Source organism: Scomber scombrus, chromosome 1 (assembly GCF_963691925.1).
Source record: "Scomber scombrus chromosome 1, fScoSco1.1, whole genome shotgun sequence".
NCBI lineage: Eukaryota > Metazoa > Chordata > Actinopteri > Scombriformes > Scombridae > Scomber > Scomber scombrus.
This window is the reverse complement of record NC_084970.1, coordinates 16,981,930-17,000,023: the sequence shown is the minus strand read 5'-3', so window position 1 is coordinate 17,000,023 and position 18,094 is coordinate 16,981,930. Positions and strand designations below refer to the sequence as shown.

The window sequence follows — 18,094 nt, the reverse complement described above, 5'->3', positions numbered from 1 at the left end:
ATGTCCACATGTAAGAAAGGAAATCCACACCTGAAAGGAAAGCTAACTCATGTGTGTGTTCATGTAGAGTGAGAAGCCTTTCGCTGAGGGCGAAACTGGTTTTACCACTCTTCAACCTGCCTCTACACTGACTGCTGTTGAGTTAAAAAAATGTTGTCTGCTAACACCGAAAATAAGATAGAGAAAGAGAGAGCGCTCTGGTTAATTCAATCAAAGATTCTGATCCACAAGGTCAAAGCAATATTTGCTCTCCTGTTGCCGGAAAGCCCTGCATATTTCCTTTACTCTCTCTTTAATACTTATCGGTCACTCAATGTTAGTCAAGAGAAGTTTATTTGCAGTTATGATGATGACAAATATTCTCAGGAATTTCCCCTAGGAAATGGCATTCAAAGTAAGAAAACCCCTGTTTAGGGCCCCAATGTGACAAAAAAGATGCAAAGCTTAAAGGACAGGTTCCCAATTTTTCAAGTCTGTCTTAAAACATTAGTCAGGTCTGGCCATTAAGAGATCACTTTGTAATGCCTAATCCTATTGTAAGTGAACAGAGACTAAATCCACAGTCCTTGTTTGGTGCCAAAATATATTTAAATGTGTATCTAAAGCTAATAAGAGGTTTCAAGCCAGTTAAGTCAAAACAAGTGGATATTTTCCAAATTTAGTATAAAATTCCCTCGTTATGTTTCCCTTTTGAGCTGCAGAAGAATTTGGTAGATTTTTAGACTTTAGATTAGACTTAATTTGATTCATTTGGATGACTAAAGCCTCATATTAGCTACAAATAAACTTTTAAATACATTTTTGCACTGCAGTTTCTGTCTCCCATCAATGACATTGAAAGATCATTGTAAATGAATCTTGTAATGGTCAGTATTAATAGGAGGAATGATTACAGAAAGGAAAATATGTGTTAATGTTCATATAGACACCTGACTATTATTCTAAGACAGACTTGAACATTTGTGAACCTACGGTGCTGCTTGAACATTTGTGAACACTGCATGAATATAACCTAAAACATGAATACATTTTTATACAAGTCTTAAAACTAGATAAAGGGAACCCCATTAAATATACCAGACATAAACATTGAACATTTAAATATATTTGTTTATTTATTGATGAAAAATCTTCTATCTTTCCTATTTGTGTGAGGAAAAAGTATGAGAACCTCTGCTTCCGATAACTGGTGTGACCCCCTTTCACAGCAATAACTTCAACGAAACATTTCTGGTACATTTTTCAGCCCTACATATCGGTTTGGAGGGACTTTATCCTGTTCCTCCTTACAGAACAGCCTCAGCTCAGGGATGTTGGTGGGCTTCTTTGCATGAACTGCCTGCTTCAGGTCCTTCCACAGTTTTTCTGTATGATTAAGGTCTTCTGCTCCAACCATCATTTGGTAGAACAACTTGTTTATTTGTTCTTGTTGTCTTTTTTCATGACCTTCTTTCTGTTGAGCATCAGGTCATGGATGGATACCTTGATATTTTCCTGTAGAATTTGCTGGTATAACTCAGAATTCAAAGCTCTATCAATGGTCGCAGTCTGTCCTGGTCCAGCAAAGCAGACTCAACCCATGATACTACCACCATGTTTCACAGATGAGATGACGTTTGCTCATCACCAAACAAAATGCTTTACATTCAAGCTGAAAAGTTTTCTACACAATCTGTCTGATAGTCGACTGGTGGAATCCAAACTCATTAGAAATGGTTTCGTAACCCTGTCCAGCCTGGTGCGTATCAGCAACTCTTCTTCTAAGGTCATCAGAAATCTCCTTTATTGGAGCCATGACACCCTTCCACAAACCTGCATTATGAAGCTCAAACTTTGAGTGAAGACCCAGATATCTCTTCTTTAAATAAGTTAGGGCCTCCAAGACCCACAGTTGATTGTCCTCCCATTGATTGCAACACCTGATTCTAATTTCCCCTTCAAATTAATTGATAATCCTTGGGGTTCACATACTTTTGCCATGCACAAATATGTAAAATTGGATAGTTTCCATCAATAAATAAACAAAAAAGTGTAAGGTTTTGACTCATTTGTTTAACTTATGTCTCTTTATCTAGTTTTAGGAGTTCTGGAAATCTGATCATGTTTTAGGTCATGTATATTCAAAAATAAAACAAATTCTAAAGGGTTCACAAACTTTCAGGCAGCACTGTATTACGCTGTAAGACACAATGCAAACAAGGTGACAGGTACAGGTATGAATAACAGAATCCTGCTGCACAGCTTGTAAGCGTGTAGATGACTGGTTAAAGACAGCTTTAAAAACATCATCTTCAACACACAGTACATTATGTTTCACTGAGGGGCATTCCCGAAAAACCAATTACAGTCTTATCCAACACACACCCATAAACTACTTAGCCCTTCTCACATTCTCACGCTGCCTCAAGGGTGCTCTCAGTCTGTCTCCCACATATGGAACAATGCAGTGCATTAAAATTCATACGCGTTTCATCTGGAGAGCAGACGTTCAGTGTCTGTCTCTACCAGTGGTGCCCGTACTGGAATCCCAAACGGCTGCCGGACTGGCCGTCCTCCGCCCCCGCTGCTCTCCAGCTCCAAAGGACAGAGGACAGTGCCTTTGCCTCATAGAGCTGTTGCTGCAGCACAGAGAAACTTTTGTTTTTTGGGGAGGGGGGTTGGGGGAGCATAATCATGGACAATCATATTTTATTCAACAGGCTCAAGGCCCTTTCAGTTGACACAATGTCACCCACCCCTTTCACAGTGAATACTTTGGTCATGAGAGCATCATGACAAGTTTCTTGCTTTGTTGGTGTCTTCCACTTAAAGGACGTGAGCCAATGTTAACTGCACACTCCAACAAGCAGGTGAAGTTGAACACTAACTGACCTCTTGGAGCTGAGCTGTGAGACTGAAAAAAAAAACACTTTTTTGGATCCCAGCCACAAAGTTTTGCATCAAAACTGCATGGCTTATAGCAGTGGTGTAGCTCTAATTGTTGTTAAATCAATGTAAGTGTATGATGTAAACCAGGAAGTTTTAATTCTCATTTCAGTTCACTGGAGTTCCCTGGGATGCCAAGAAGCATCGTGAAGCTTTTCCAGGTGTTACAGTGTCTGTGACAACATATCTGGGATGAGGTATCAACTCACTCCCATCCACTTTTCTTTCCTCCAACATCCTGTCAACACAATCTAGGTTCTCCTCTGAAATCACAAAGACAATTCTATTAGTTCAGGTTTAATGAACCAAATCTTACGTAGCAAACAACCTTGGTACACAGTCACACTCTGTAACTTCTAAAATCCAGCACCATCTTCCTGGTAAAACCACTTGAGTTCACTGACATCTACTGTTTGTGGTCAGTATAAACTGTTCAAAGAGTATTTTTGTTGAACTGTCCAACTACTTCATGATAAAGGAAATAAGCACTAAAAAGGTACGCATATTCTTGGAGCTAGTAATGATGGCACATTTACAATTATAGTCTTGTGAGGTTTCAAGGGAAGCTGACTTGTGAAGCTTTTGTTTCATTCAAATGTTAGTAAAAGTAATCTATTCCAAATTAGTTCACTTTTCCACTAAATGTAGTGAGATCTGAAAACAAACATTTTTACATAAAATGTAAATGCTATACCGCATATTCAAATTGTGTCACATATACTCCCTTGATAATCTGCATGTTAACCTCTTCAGAGAAAACATACCGGAAATCAAACATCTAATACATGCGGAGCTTTATTAACAAACTGCATATTTAAAGAACAATATTTTTTCAGATAGCATAAAATTGGTAACAAAGAGTCTGTTTTTTTTGGAAAACAATGAAAAAGTGTCTTAGAAATGGTAATGAACAAGAGAACATAATATTTACTTCTGTGAAAAATATAGATCTATTTGTCATAAAATGTGGGCTATGTCTGCAAAGGAGTATAAAGACAACTTTTATTTATTTAACTTTACAGTTTAAGATAATATTTGATTAACAAAATTCAGAAAAAGCAGTGCTAGAACTGCATTGACTCCATCCAATCTCATCTCATAAGTAAAGGGGGCGTTTGAAGCACAAAAGTTAAACCACAATATAGATACAGTATATAGTTACCAAACTCCTCCTTTAGAGAATTGCTGCAACTCCCACCTCCCTGTTTTTTATACAAAATGTACATTATATATAAGTTGTTGCACCATTACAAAATGGATGTTTTACAAACAGTATATAACTACGGTTATATATAATATATATATACTTTTTTTAAATTTTTGTTTTTACAATAAATCAATTTCTCTGTATTTGAGCCTGTTTATCAAATGATTGACGACGGCTTGTTATATCCGTAGGCAATCAGATTTCTGCATTTTGATTTGCTGTGCTCTAATTCCTATGCTGATTGCTTTCTATCTAGTGCATGCTCTCTGGTTATTATCTGTCATTTAACTAAAAAATGATTTTAAAAAACAATATAAATCTATGAAAAAAGGCCCATTAAAAGTGAGCGTGTAACTACAAAAACCTACAGACTAGGAGAAGCCTTATGTGGAAAATGCTCCCAAAAACAAAGTCCTTGTCCTCTGTTGATCAAGTTACTGCTTGCTGCTGAGATGCAGGGATGCAGACCATAAACTTGACTGTTTTCCCCGTTCACCTGTTTCAGCTGCTTTTTAGGCCACAGCCCCTGAAAGTCTCTCATTTGAGTCAGCAGACAGGTCCCTGATTCAAATCTCTCTGTGGCTAGAAGGAGAGCCTCACTCCATCCTTCTTTGCTGCCATTTCATGCTGGGGCCATCCTCTTCTTTAAGTGTTAGATTCAGATGTTTTAAAACCAAGCCTGTCAAGGCTAGATCATCCGCAGGCCTGCTGCACTTGATTGATTAGCTCCCCAAAGCGATCAAAGAGCCCTTCTACCCAAGCTCCATTTTGCAGACACTTCTGTACAGTCTCCTCCTGCCCCAGGTCCCCTGCCTGCACCCGGAGAGAAGCTATCTGGAGGGCAGAAGTACACACAGGAAGATTATTATTATTATTATAGTAATAAAGCTCAATACAGCAGTTGCACCAGAATAAAAAAACACTATAGATAATGTACAATGTCTCACCTCATCCTTACACATGAGGTATGTGTGGTACTTGTAATGCTGTAAAGAGTGGTACAGAGAAAACCACTGAGTTTTCTGCTGGTCCACGGTATACTCCTAGAAAAAAGAAAGAGCAAAGTCTTAAAACACTTTAAGGACATGTGCTTAGTAGTATAAAAAGAGTGAGCACAAATGGTTTCATTTTGCCCTCTGCTGGACAGATATCAAATGCACAATAGAGCCTTGAACCGTTAAAGTGGTGCTAAAATGCAAAATGAACTGAATGCAATACTAATTGTACACTGTATGAGCTTCTATCATGCTACATAAAATTCAAGGTATTTAAAAGTTGTTCAGGGTGTTTAGCATATATGTGTTATGTGTTGTTTGTGGCAACATTTTTATTCACTGATGGATGTTTCATATTTGTTTGCATATTAATAGTGTGCTGTGTATAAAATTAATAATATATGTCATTTCATTCTATTTTAAAGATGGCCTTTTAAAAAGGATCGATGTGTACGATTTAGTGACATCTAGCGGTGAGGTTGCAGATTACAACCAACACAGTGGGCTCTGTGGAAGAGAACCTGCTCTCTATGTAGATATAAAGGGCTCATTCCAAGCTAATAAAAAAAAATGATTCTTATTTTCAGGTGATTACACACTAATTAAAACTTACTTATGTAATAATAATAACAATAATAATAATAACAATATTATATTTCATTTCTGCCAAATGTGTTCTGCTAGACTTAAATCTACACACTGACCCTTTAACACCTGGCCATAAACAGCAGTAAAATAAATTATTTTTTACCTAAACGTGTCTTACCTGTGGCACTTTGTTAAGCATCTTGTAGGGCTTCATGGTCTTCTTATTGTAGGCCTTTCCACTGAGTCGCACTTTGAAGGCTGGGGTTTCCCCATCTTTCTTCAGCTCAGTGACCACTGAGATCTCTGGGAAGCTGTCTAAGGCCGTCTGAAGATGAAGACAACATGAGTAACTGTGATTTTTCTTTTCCGTTTGTCATCTAAACAGATCCACAATGAAAGTTTGGAAGCCTAATACTGTTAGAGTACAGAGTAAATAACAACAAACGTGCAATACATTGACTCAATATTAAAATAACATCCAAGTACTCTCTACAACAAAACTGGTTTTATCCGCTTACAATTTGGACTTTAAAAAAAACAAAAAATTATAATTGGACAGATACAGCATTTAGGGGTATTTTTTTATCATATAAACCTCTCAGTTATCACATTGAAAAAAATCTTCTAATGCTTTTTATTTTCCAGATTCGGTCCAGGGGGCAGACACCCTCTCTATGTGTAAGAGTAGGCTTAAAACTTTCCTTCTTTTATTAAACTTATAGTTAGGGCCGGCCAGGTTTGTCCTGGACAAGCTCCTAGTTTATGCTGCTATAGGCTTAGACTGCCCGGGGACTCCCATGATGCACTGAGCTCTTCTCTCCTCCTCCCTCTCTCTATCCATCTATATCCATTTACATTCATTTAGTATTAATGCATTCACTAACTAACTTCTTCCCCGGAGTTCTCTGTGCTTCCTTGTCTCACAGGTAACCTGGGATTGTAGATGTCTGGATGACAGATTCATGCCCTGGACCCGTTATTCTCCCGTCCGGGTCCTACTAACTTCAATGTTGATTGTTTTTTCAATGTGCTTCTTTCTCTTATCCCTCCCCCTCCTCTCCACCCCAACCGGTCGAGGCAGATGGCCGCCCACTTTGAGCCTGGTTCTGCCTGAGGTTTCCCCCGTTAAAAGGGAATTTTTCCTTGCCACTGTCGCCAAGTGCTTGCTCTTATAGGAATGTTGGGTCTCTTTAAATTAAACTTAAAGAGTACGGCTTAGACCTGCTCTATGTGTAAAGTGCCTTGAGATGACTTTTGTTGTGATTTGGCGCCATATTAATAAAGACTGATTGATTGATTTTCCAGATCACTCACAACAACCCACTGATACGCACTTTCAAAGACAAACTAACCTTTAGGACCTGCCCAATGTGCAGTTTGTGAAGCAAGCGTTTCCTGTTGTCAGTGACCAACCCATCCACTCTTTTCATATGTGGCAGCAGCAACTCATCTGAAACAAGACATGTTAACATGTCAGTGATGACTGAAGCAGAATATCTGATAAACACCCCTATGTATGCCCCTTCATTTAGTTTTTGCTCCTATTAAGACACTCTAACTGAGAGCTGTTAAAAGTGAATTCACTCACCGTTTGCCCTCTCAAGTGCTGTCATCACATCTTCATCTAAAGCAACGCTGATGAGCAGTTCCACAAAGCTCTTGAATGTCTCCTTCATAGTCCGCGTGTTGAGGAACCGTGATGTAAATGGCATTGGAGGGTTTAACTCTAAGAGTGTGTGTGTGTGTGTGTGTGTGTGTGTGTGTGTGTGTGTGTGTGTGTGTGTGTGTGTGTGTGTGTGTGTGTGTGTGTGTGTGTGTGTGTGTGTGTGTGTGTGTGAGAGAGAGAGAGAGATCAAAGATCCAGAGGGCAACAAGAAGCAGAGTGGGAAACGTTTTAGACAAAAAACATGGAAAATTAACTTTTAAACTAGATTTAATATCAAAACGTCAAAATGCTTCTTCACCGTCATCTTCACCGCCTTCTTCTGCAGACGATCCTGAGGCAGTAGGTGAAAACTCCTCCTTCCATTTCCTCCTCTTCTTAGGCGGGGGCTCTGCCCTTGGCTTGGCTTGTTTGGGTCGAGGCTTCTGGTTTTGGGAGACTGAGGAAGGGGTCGCTGTCAAGCCCAGCAAAGTTTTCACCTGAACACCCCTGGATGGCAGAACAATTAGTTATATCAATGAGGAGCAATATTTTTCATTAAAAGTAATTGATCGACACCAGTCATTACTCTCAGCGCACCTTAACGAGTTCATGGGCTTGCAGCGTGGCTTCCGACTACAAACTCGCACGTACTCCCTTTTGTTAACTGTGTCCAAAAACTTCACATATACCCTCTGGTACATGGTCTTGGCATCTCCAAAGTATCCAAGATACTACACATACAAAGAAAACAAAATATGTTATCTATTGCAGAATAAGCAAAAATTATTTGAAAGATGGGTATAGGCATGTCTGCTTTTACTTACACTGTTAGTGGCTGAGAAGACTCGCTTTCCATCTCTCAGCTCAGGCACAAATTTCTGCAGCAGAGCCTTCTGAACTTTCCATATGGCTGGAGGCTCACTCCCGGATCTCATTGTCACCTGGTCACATGACACAAAAACAGACCTCAGTATTCAGTAACAAATGCAGTACAAGAAAATTCAACAATAAATGATTAAAGACGGGTGTACAGAAGATCTGATACAACTATCACAATTTTGGGTAAAGCTCCTTACAGGAAAAGGGTGTGAGCAGGTTTGTTAAAATTAAGTCCAATTTACTCCAATAACGTAATATAGTTTAGTTCTGACATCTAAGATTAACAAGCATCTTCATCCATCCAACTTTTTCTCCAGTTTGGCCACTTCGCTAAATTTGCTTCCCATCTATGTTTTCCCAGGCTTTACCTTCAATGTCTCTATATCCTCGTTCCTCACGACAAACTCGTCCCTCTCCCGGTACATTCCCTCCCCTCCACTGTCCGACAGCTCTTCATCAGTCAGTCCCTCAATGGCCACAGTCATCAACTGCAAGGCCAACTGGCTTGGTGAGGTCTCTTTGGACTCCTCTTTAGCCACAAATGCAGCTCCTCCTGAGATGGCAGAGATGGTGTTTGTTGTCTGTGTAGGAAGGGTTGCCTGTGGCAAACATGTCTCTGTGATAGTGAGTGTCACGGTGGGAGGTTGGTCTGGTTTTATCATCAGACCAGGGAGTTGGTTGTCTGCAGGAGATTTATGAATATATTAGTATGTTGAGAGAAACAAATATGACAACTAAACCTGAGTGATAATCCTTAAATAATAAATAATGATTTGTTATCATTTAAATAGTATACAAAATACATACAATCAAAAAAACACTGGATAAATGAAAATGACAAAGCTATTCATAGGACGGGTGTTATTACCTGTTCTGGGTTTCCGATCTGAAGACTCATCCAAAGCAGAGAGCGCTGAGCTGATGCTGTTTCTCAGAGCTTGGTTCTTCCCAGTGTTCTCCTCTTCGTCCGAGCTGAATGATGGCAGTGTCTCCAAGTTCTTTTGCAGCTCTTCATCCAGACGTTTCTGCTGAGACTTTGCTACTCTACTCTCCTGGGAAATCAAAGAACCTGGCAGAGTCTGAAGTTTGGGAGGCAAAGCGGGCAAAGTACACGCCGGTGGTTTGGATGAGGTGCAGGGCTTTCTGGGGCGACTTATAGTCCGTGTAGGACTTGGAGCATACTGCTGTTTGGGACCCGATTTAATAAAGTCTAAGAAGGAGCCAATGAAACCAGTTTTGACCTCCGGTTGTTTCTCTTCAACTTCACGGATCTTCTGTCTGATTCTCTCCTGCTGTGGACAACCATCATATCCGCCGTGTGAGGAAGATGGTGAGCTGACATCACTACCCCTGGAGTTTTGCCGCTTTGCCTGCCCACTGCGCTTGGCTGGTTTTGCCTGCCCACTATCCTCCTCAGGAACACCTGACTTGGTCAAAGACTTTGAGCGAACCTTCTTTTTGGGAAAGTCCTCAACACCTGGGCATTCCATGAGGCCATCTTCTGTTTTAATACACTTTGCATTCCCTTTGTGTCTGTTCCGGAGACCTGAGGGGTCATACACCTGTCTGGCTAAGTGATAGTCATTTTCAGAGCTCCCTCCATCTCCATTCGTGTCAAGATCAGAACTGTTGTTGTGGTGAACCGACTGTCCCTGACAGTCTGTGGGAATCTGAGGTCCATTTAGTGTCATGTTCATTGTGTGGGAGTTAGTGTTGGTGATGATTGGCTGTTGTGTTGTGGAGAAACTAGGTGACATGTGTCTCATATCCACAGTCTGAAAGTGACCCTTAGAATCAACAGGGCTTGCCATCACTGCCATTTCAGCCTCAGTAGAGGATGTAGCCTTGACAAAGTCTTGTGGTGTGACGCCACAGGCAGCTACTGTGGCAGCCAGGATGTCATCAACATTTGATAAAATATTTCTGTCATCTGCGAGCAGCATAGAGTCGGGGAAGCAAATAGAGTTGAGTGCGAAGTGGTTCTTAGCATCATTTGACTGCTGATTTGCAGACTGGCTGTAGTGGTGTTTCGAAGAATCAGGGCATCCCGAGCTTTGTTCAGACACAACTGTGCCCTGCTGACTCTGGGTTTCACTGACACCGGGACCCAGGAGTTCTCGATCCATGTGAAGATATTGGACATGAACAGGGCCCAAACCTTGGGCTGGTTGGATACCATGCACCGATACCAACTTTGACGGCGTCTGACCATGAGGGACAAGGGGCTGCTGGAGCAGAATCATCTGGTTGGGCTCAAGGAGAACCTGAGTGCTAGGGACGGTGATAAACTGGGTGTGGGCTGATGGAGTCTGACTCTGGGACTGACTATGGTTCTGGTGGTTTTGTTGATGTGGCTCAGGAGATTTGATTTGAAGCGGGTGCTGCTTGAGCTGTTCTGAGCTCAGGAGTACATGTGAGGATATAATACTAGAGTTTGTAGTTTTTGTGTTAGCGTTTTCCTGACCATTGACACTGCTTAGGTGAGTGTGCTGTTGGCTCAAAGAGCCCATCCCTTCATCCTTAACCTGTGCTGTGCTTGTATGACTAAGTCCCATAAGCTGATCATCAGAACGTGAATTACTTCTAATGACGCTTTGTGTTTTGTGGTGGTCATCCATTTTTGAAACAACATAGATGACATTGTTGTGAGCAGCCATGGTGCCATCTGTAGCAGAGGCCTCCATGGATGCCTGTTGGAGAGCCTGTAGGTCCTGGATAGGAAGCTCTTCAAGTTTTTGTTTGCCATATGTTGGCTTTATGTCCTGTACTGAGGATCTGACGTTATTTTCTAAGGCTTGAGCAGTTGAAGAGTAGGTAGGCAATGGTGCAGACAAAACATATTTATGGGACTGTGTCTGCTGTTGGGATAAAGTGTCATGTGGTTTACCTCCCACTGAGTCCTGCATCAGGGTGTAGTCCTGCGTAGAATTTGATGTGGGCAGACTCCGCACACATGTGGGTGGATAAGAGGAGTTAAGGGATTGGTTAAGGGATTGTACTGTGGCATAGCTCTGAGACTGAGTCACTGCAGCTTGCCCCTGTGACTGAGATGTATAAATCACATTTGGGGCACCCTGAGAGTGGGATGAGGGGTAGCTCTCAGAGAGATTCCCCTGACACAAGCCCTGGACCTGGGCTCCATACTGGACCTCCTGCTCCTGGCTCAGGCCGGAACTGGAGGAGTAAACAAGAGTCTGACTCACAGATGCCACATTACTAGATGGACTGGAGAGGGAAGGCAGAGTCTTGTAAAGGGAGGACAGTTTGTCTGAGGTGGAATGGGAGGGCTGTGACTGGGTATGGGGGGTGATATAAGTTTGAGAAAGACTGCTGGACATGAGGCTGGACAGTTGCACTGACTGTTGATTAGCAATCACTGAGTTCTGCTTCTGGCCTGGAGAGGAATAACGCTCAGGAGACCCTGCTGTCAGGTTCTGAGAGTGGCTTTGACTCTCTTCACCACCAGGAGGGTGTGGAGCTAGTTTGGAAGAGCAGTCTTTAGCCTTCGGCACTGAAGTGGACGAATAAGCTTGAGTTACTGAATCTGTTTTGGGTTGTGGGGCACCATTGACCCCTTGAGAGGAATCTGCTCCTGTGGAAGGGCTGCAGGATGCAGAAGTCTGACGGGACGGGTCCTGCTGGTAGGACACATCCGGTTCACTGCCAGAACCAAAGTACCCCTGTAACGAGTGCTCTGAATTGGGCAATTGCTCTGAGGCCGCGTGGCTGCTGGAAGGCCTCTGGTGGTGTTTGATCACACTACATTCACGCTGAAGTGCTCTCTCAATAGAGCCTGAGAAAACTGTGGCTCCATACGGTTGCGGGGCACTATGAGGAGCAGACAGGGCAGATGGTAGAAGGCTGAACTGTGGCTGTAGGAGGTGGGGGGCTGACTCTTGGGCTGAGCGGTATGTGGAGGACTGGACAGGCAGAGCTGAACCCAAACCAGGGGCAGAGAGATGGTTGAAGGCCAGGGCAGTGGGAAGCACAGTCTGGCTTGATTTGAGATGGAGGAGGGGGTCATGGTGAGAGAACAGGCCATTGGTGGAAGTGCTGAAGGCAGGGTCCTGGAGAGCCAGGGAAGGGTTGGTAGAGTAACTCCTGGAAGGGTAGGCACCAGTGTGCTGATAGGATGACAGAGCAGCAGGAGAGGGAAAAGTGGCAGTAGAAGGCAGGGCACCAGTCAAATACAGCTCTGTGGTGGAAGAGTTGGTACCTGCATTGCACAGAATAAAAAATATAAGGACAGGGAAGACAACATGAAGGGATATAGTTCAAGATAAATTTTGCAAAACTGTTTACACAATTGACGAAAGACTGACATCCCTTAATTTTACACGAAATGCTAATTGCTTTAATACTTTAAAATATCTTTTTCTAACAATCTTTCAGTCAATCATACAATGCAGTTCCTTGACAGTGTTTTTTAAATGTATAGCCCATCTACATATAAGTATTCCGATATTGATTTTTTTTTCATAAATCACCAGGGGCCTCATGTACAAAGGGTGTGTACGCACAAAAATGTGGCGTACGTTCTTTTTCACGGCAAAGTTCAGATGTATCAAGAGTGAAATGACTTTGGAAATGTGCGGTGCCTCACGCCAACTTCATGGCTGGCATACGCACGTTTCTACAGCTGTTGATCCTTTGGCGACACTTACAGGTGATGCTGGGAAACTGTTATAATAAACTGTTATAATAAATAAATGTGTTCCTAGCAACCGGGGCATTCCAGAGGGAGCTGGCCGACCGATCGGGACTGTGCCAGTCGACCTGAGCCGAGCCGAGCCATGCCAGCCGTGTGGGACGGAACTATCCGCATGTCAGCCAGGTATATCAAATTCCCATACAATGCAGCTGAACAGGTCAACATTAAAGCGCAATTTGCAGCGAGAGCCGGTTTTCCTAATGTAATCGGAGCTATCGACTGCACACACATTGCTATAAAAGCGCCATCACATGATGAATTTGTATATGTCAACAGGAAACATTTTCATTCGATCAATGTAAAGATCATATGTGATGCGCAAATGCAATTAACCAACATTGTGGCGAGGTGGCCTGGTTCAACGCACGATTCATACATTCTGAGTAACAGCATGGTTGGGAACAGACTACAAGCTGGCACTGTGTGCGATGGGTGGCTTCTTATTGAGTAAATAATTTATTTGTTTAATCCTTGGGGGTAATCAGAGTCACCCACATGTGCTCCCACCACCCCTGAGAGAGCAGTGTCACCCACGATTGCGGCGACTCTCTGTTCAAACGGGGTGGGCCCCTCTTCTCCTGTCCCCCCGCCACTTTAGCGGTGGGCAGCCGTCCTCCGCTTCACATCCACCTGGATGTCGGACCACTTCTTTTTCAATTCAGCGTGTGTGCGCTTTTCTGACCCCACAGCATTGACAGCCTCACACACACTCTCCCACTCACTCCTCTTGCGTTTATTGTTTATGCCGGAGGACAGTGTGCCAAAGAGTACATTTTTGCGCGCCTCAACTTCAGTGAGTAGCGTCTCCAATTCGCTTTCTGTGAAGTTCTTCTTTTTTCCCGTATTACTCATTCTTTTGTTTTAATTTTCTGATTGTGCTGAGAGGGGAATCTCAGGTGCAGGGCCCATTTCAATATGATTTGCGTATTTAAATGGGGGCGTGGACAGGGAGGGATCGGTTGTGCGCTCAATTCTACGTTGATTGGGATGTACAAAGGAAATGGATTCATGCGTACGCACAGATTCATACATCTGGATGTTTTTGTGCGTACAACGTTTTCTGGATTTGATTGTACGTTTCAGTAGGAAATGCAAGGACGTCTTTGTACATGAGGCCCCAGGTCTAGTACACAGTCATATTCTGCACTTTGTTTAATATAATTTCAGTTATTGTTTAGATTCTTGATTACGCTGTATTGATGAATATGTTCCATAATCAAGAAAAGAATGTGTTCTCACCGGCAGGCCATGATGGAGGCCTAAAAGGAGGAAGCAGTGAGGCACTAACAGGACCAGCCTGAAGGCTTCTTGACTCCATGGCTGACAGGAAGCTCATGATTGAGGTCTCAGAAGTATTACTGCTTGTGTCAAGTGCTCCTGGCAGACAAAAGAGAAACAAGAGAATGACCACAAAATGGCCACATGTTAATGACTTTTGGACATAATGACGCAAACTGAATCTCATGCACCAGTTAAAACAGAGATAGACACGAACTTTTAAAATAGTCAGTTAACCCAAATCATACCAAAAACATTCCTCATCTATTCCTTGTGGCATTTACCCCTGCAGTAACTCTCCGTGTTTTCCTGTATTTTGCCTTTATTTAACAAGTGAACAGGTAAAAAGGAAAGAAGGGAGAGAGAAGAGGGGAGACATGCACCACCAGGGCGATCTGGAGCCAGTTTCTACTGAATTAATAGTTAGTTATTTTATTTATTTTTTTAAAAAGGACTCCAGCAAGGTCTGTGGATTATCCAGACACATTACTGCTGAGTTAGTCAAATGTACTTTCGTCCAATCACCTCCCCCATCTTTACTCATGACACAAGCTTTATATGCAAATATCCCCAAACCTCACCACATAAAATAGAGAAAATCTGCATGATGAGATACCACTAGGAATGAATAACATAGTAAAATGTGTGTTATTTGTGTGACCTGAATCTTTAAAGCAACATGTATAGCATTCATAACTCACCTGCTGCAGCAGTAAGGTGTGATGTAGTGTAGGTGGGAAGCTGGTGCGTGGAAGTGTAGCTTTGCCGCTGGAGGAGCTCTGCATCAAGGTGTGTTGCACCATAACTGGGACTGCATAAACACACAGATATGACAGCTCAAGCAGATGATCTCTCTTGACACACAGCAAACATGTTTTCAAGTATTCATCCAGTAATGTCTGGGCTCTCTACTGAGTGACAGACTCACTACCTGCGGTATGCCACACCCTATTTCCAAAAAATGCAATAATAGCTCTGTGAAGCATGCTTTGAAAAAAAAAAAATGCAGTTTATAACGTGGCTCAAACCTGCATGCAGTCAAAATAACAAAATGTCAACAAACATTTTTTATATTATTTCTCCAAAACTGCAAGGGCTTACAATGTCACTGACCTAGCACACAAGAAGAAAAAAAGATTAATATTTATTGACACCTATCAAAACAGGACATCAATTTGTTGAGAAAAGAGGAGTCTATTTGCCCAATGATCTTGGTAAAAATAAGATAAGAAACCACGACATAGTGTCAGCAAAACCTTGACTATGGCATATTAGTCTTGAGCATTCTGGCAAGTAACCAACCAATAGTTAAGAAGTTCATAGTTGTTACTTATAAATGTTTTACTGGTTGTTAAAACTGTATAAGTTATTTGTGAATTGTGTAATTCACTAGTAATACTTGGTTTATGGTACTGTTGTAATATCTGCCCAAGAAAATTTGATAAAAAAATGTACTGATAATGCTGATTTTTAAAAACATCTGACTGATGACAGTATATTCCTAGGGAACACGAGTAAAGTCAGAGGTAATCAGAATCAGAGACTGGCCAGCCTGCTCCAGTGCAAAGTGTTCCCTTCTAGCCAGAAGTTAAACATCTGTGGGTGGAGAACACAGAGCTGAAAAGGAGTCATCTGCCTCCTTTTCAGATCCCTTCAACACATACAAGCTATTACATAAACTGCTCACTGCTGATTGATTATGAAGCACAAAATCTTATTACCACGGACCAAAGATACAGTATAGCTGAGCCCAATCCTTTTAACTAAAAGCTACCATAGCAAGACTGTTTTTGGAAAATACCTAAGTATTTGCATAGTTCCTGCAGTTACTTAAATACTCATATATATACTGATGAGTGGAGCAATTTTCATTAAAATATTTAAAGAGGGCAATTCCACCAAAACCACAAACTACATTCTATGATATCTAATCACAACGAAATGTAATGTTGCATGTTCCAATTTGGCAAACAACACCTTGTACATGATGAGGAACGTCATGTGAAGGGGAGGCATCCCATTTGTGATGACATGAGAAGTAGGGCAGCACACTGTTTTTGTGTTTACTATGGAAGAGTAATCCTTTCTTTTTTCTGATTAGCTAATTGTGTTTATAAATAATGTTTTTGTCTAATCAAATGTCACAAGCCACAATATATTCAAGTCATGCTGACACAACACAAGGAACACTTAACTAATATTTGAGTTCAGAACCTGCAATCACCCAACTGGTTGCATTTTTACTTGATTATTCATTTTAGTCAGTCGTTTATCAAACTTTTATTAATAATTGATAATAATGATCAGTGTTTAATCAGACACAATTTGTGCAATATGTAGCTTGTTAGCTAAATCTGGCTGATGTGTAACTAATATTATCATTATTGTGATTAAATGTGGTTATTATTAATGACAATGGTACAATACAAGTCTTGGGTCTGAATAAGTTAAGATAACCTAGAGGCTATCAACTTTGGCAAGTTTGTGAGCTTTACCTATCTATTGTGGAAAAAATATAAAGCATAACCATAAGTACTGGACCTCTAATGTTTTAAATAATAGCACAAATATGTTAAACAATACACGTTACATCTGAGCTTTTTGGTAACAACGTCAATAGCGAAGTTATGCACCACTAACTTAATTAAAGTGCCATAACTGACACGTTAGCGTCGGTAACTTAGCTACCTCTGTTGTTTTGGCTCACGGCGAGCATCTGTGGCTCAGGAAAACCGACTGGTTTTTAACCTTAACGCCTAGCATGCCCAATTTACAACGGAGATTGTAGAGAAAAAATATTTCTCATGTTCAGTTTATAAAAACTCTCTCCATGGCCATGCTTAGGAGACGATGTGCTGGCGAAAACTAGCAAGGTGGGCGACGGTAAGTTAACAAACAGCTATGAAACCACTGACAAGTCAAAGCCCCTGACGAAACTCCGACCACATTCCTATATTCCCTTAATTCCTCCAGTGTATCCGACAACAAGGGCCTCCGCACTTTTCTCCATGAGCATAACTAGGCCCTCCATCACCGCAATTTCCTTCGGAAGGTGACCCGCCCTCTCCTTCATCTTTTACCTTGGCTTGATACTAGCTGTGCTGCGGTCATAGGCCCAAGAAGCTACGGTCTGTGCTGGTGGAGCCAGCGCGTCCGCAAAGCTGGACGTCGGGTAGTTCCTGTCCATCATCCGGTCAAAGATTCACTTCCCCGGCGGAGCTTCGTGGAGCAGGGGACACACATCGTAGCAGTCCCGGGTTCGACCCACCAACCGACCACTCGAGTCTGGTCAGAGCAATGCACAGTCCGCAAAACCGCCGTGAAGCCGTGCTATATCCTTGATAAAAGTGTGCCTCGTACCTTCTGGGTTGATTTGGTTAATTTTTGTTCATTCTCCCGTCATGGAGAGCCGTGCAAGCCCTGCATGGCTTCACGTACCCATGTTAGTTCATTTCCCAGGATGCACCGCAGACTTTGGCTGGAAGTTTTGTAGTTTTCCTTCAACTATGTGCCTTCCACCTGCATGATTGTTGATATCATACAGATCATCTAAGTCAAAGATACTCACATGTTTAAAGTTTGTATATAATGTGGAAGGGAATTTCCAAATCCCAATTTAATTAACTGAAACGATTACAATAATGGCCAGATCTAAAATAGTCGTCTGCATAAATTTGCATGATTTTAATCAATTATAACAATATTAATGTATAAGTTAAAAGTCGCGTTGGTTTTTCAAATGAGATCAAACAGCACATTATTTTTTTTCTATAAATCTAAATGCTGATAAAAGACTCAATTTTGTTCAAAATCTATATGTAGCCTACTCCTCCTGGCCCTGAAGCTGCTAACTTTTCTTTTGTACA

At 41.7% G+C, this 18,094-nt stretch overlaps 1 protein-coding gene across 1 annotated transcript; it reads right to left on the bottom strand.

Annotated features, from left to right (window-relative positions):
* Nucleotides 1–3,901: 3,901 nt before the first annotated feature.
* On the bottom strand, nucleotides 3,902–17,657 carry qser1 (glutamine and serine rich 1). The gene is made up of 13 exons (XM_062421822.1): nucleotides 17,309–17,657; nucleotides 14,930–15,039; nucleotides 14,190–14,327; nucleotides 9,108–12,455; nucleotides 8,608–8,921; nucleotides 8,185–8,301; nucleotides 7,958–8,091; nucleotides 7,680–7,867; nucleotides 7,304–7,441; nucleotides 7,068–7,165; nucleotides 5,894–6,040; nucleotides 5,080–5,175; nucleotides 3,902–4,966 (listed from the first exon to the last, which is right to left on the bottom strand). The coding sequence occupies exons 1-13, from the start codon at nucleotides 17,416–17,418 to the stop codon at nucleotides 4,826–4,828; spliced, it is 5,079 nt and encodes a 1,692-aa protein (XP_062277806.1). The 5' UTR covers nucleotides 17,419–17,657; the 3' UTR covers nucleotides 3,902–4,825.
* Nucleotides 17,658–18,094: the final 437 nt, after the last annotated feature.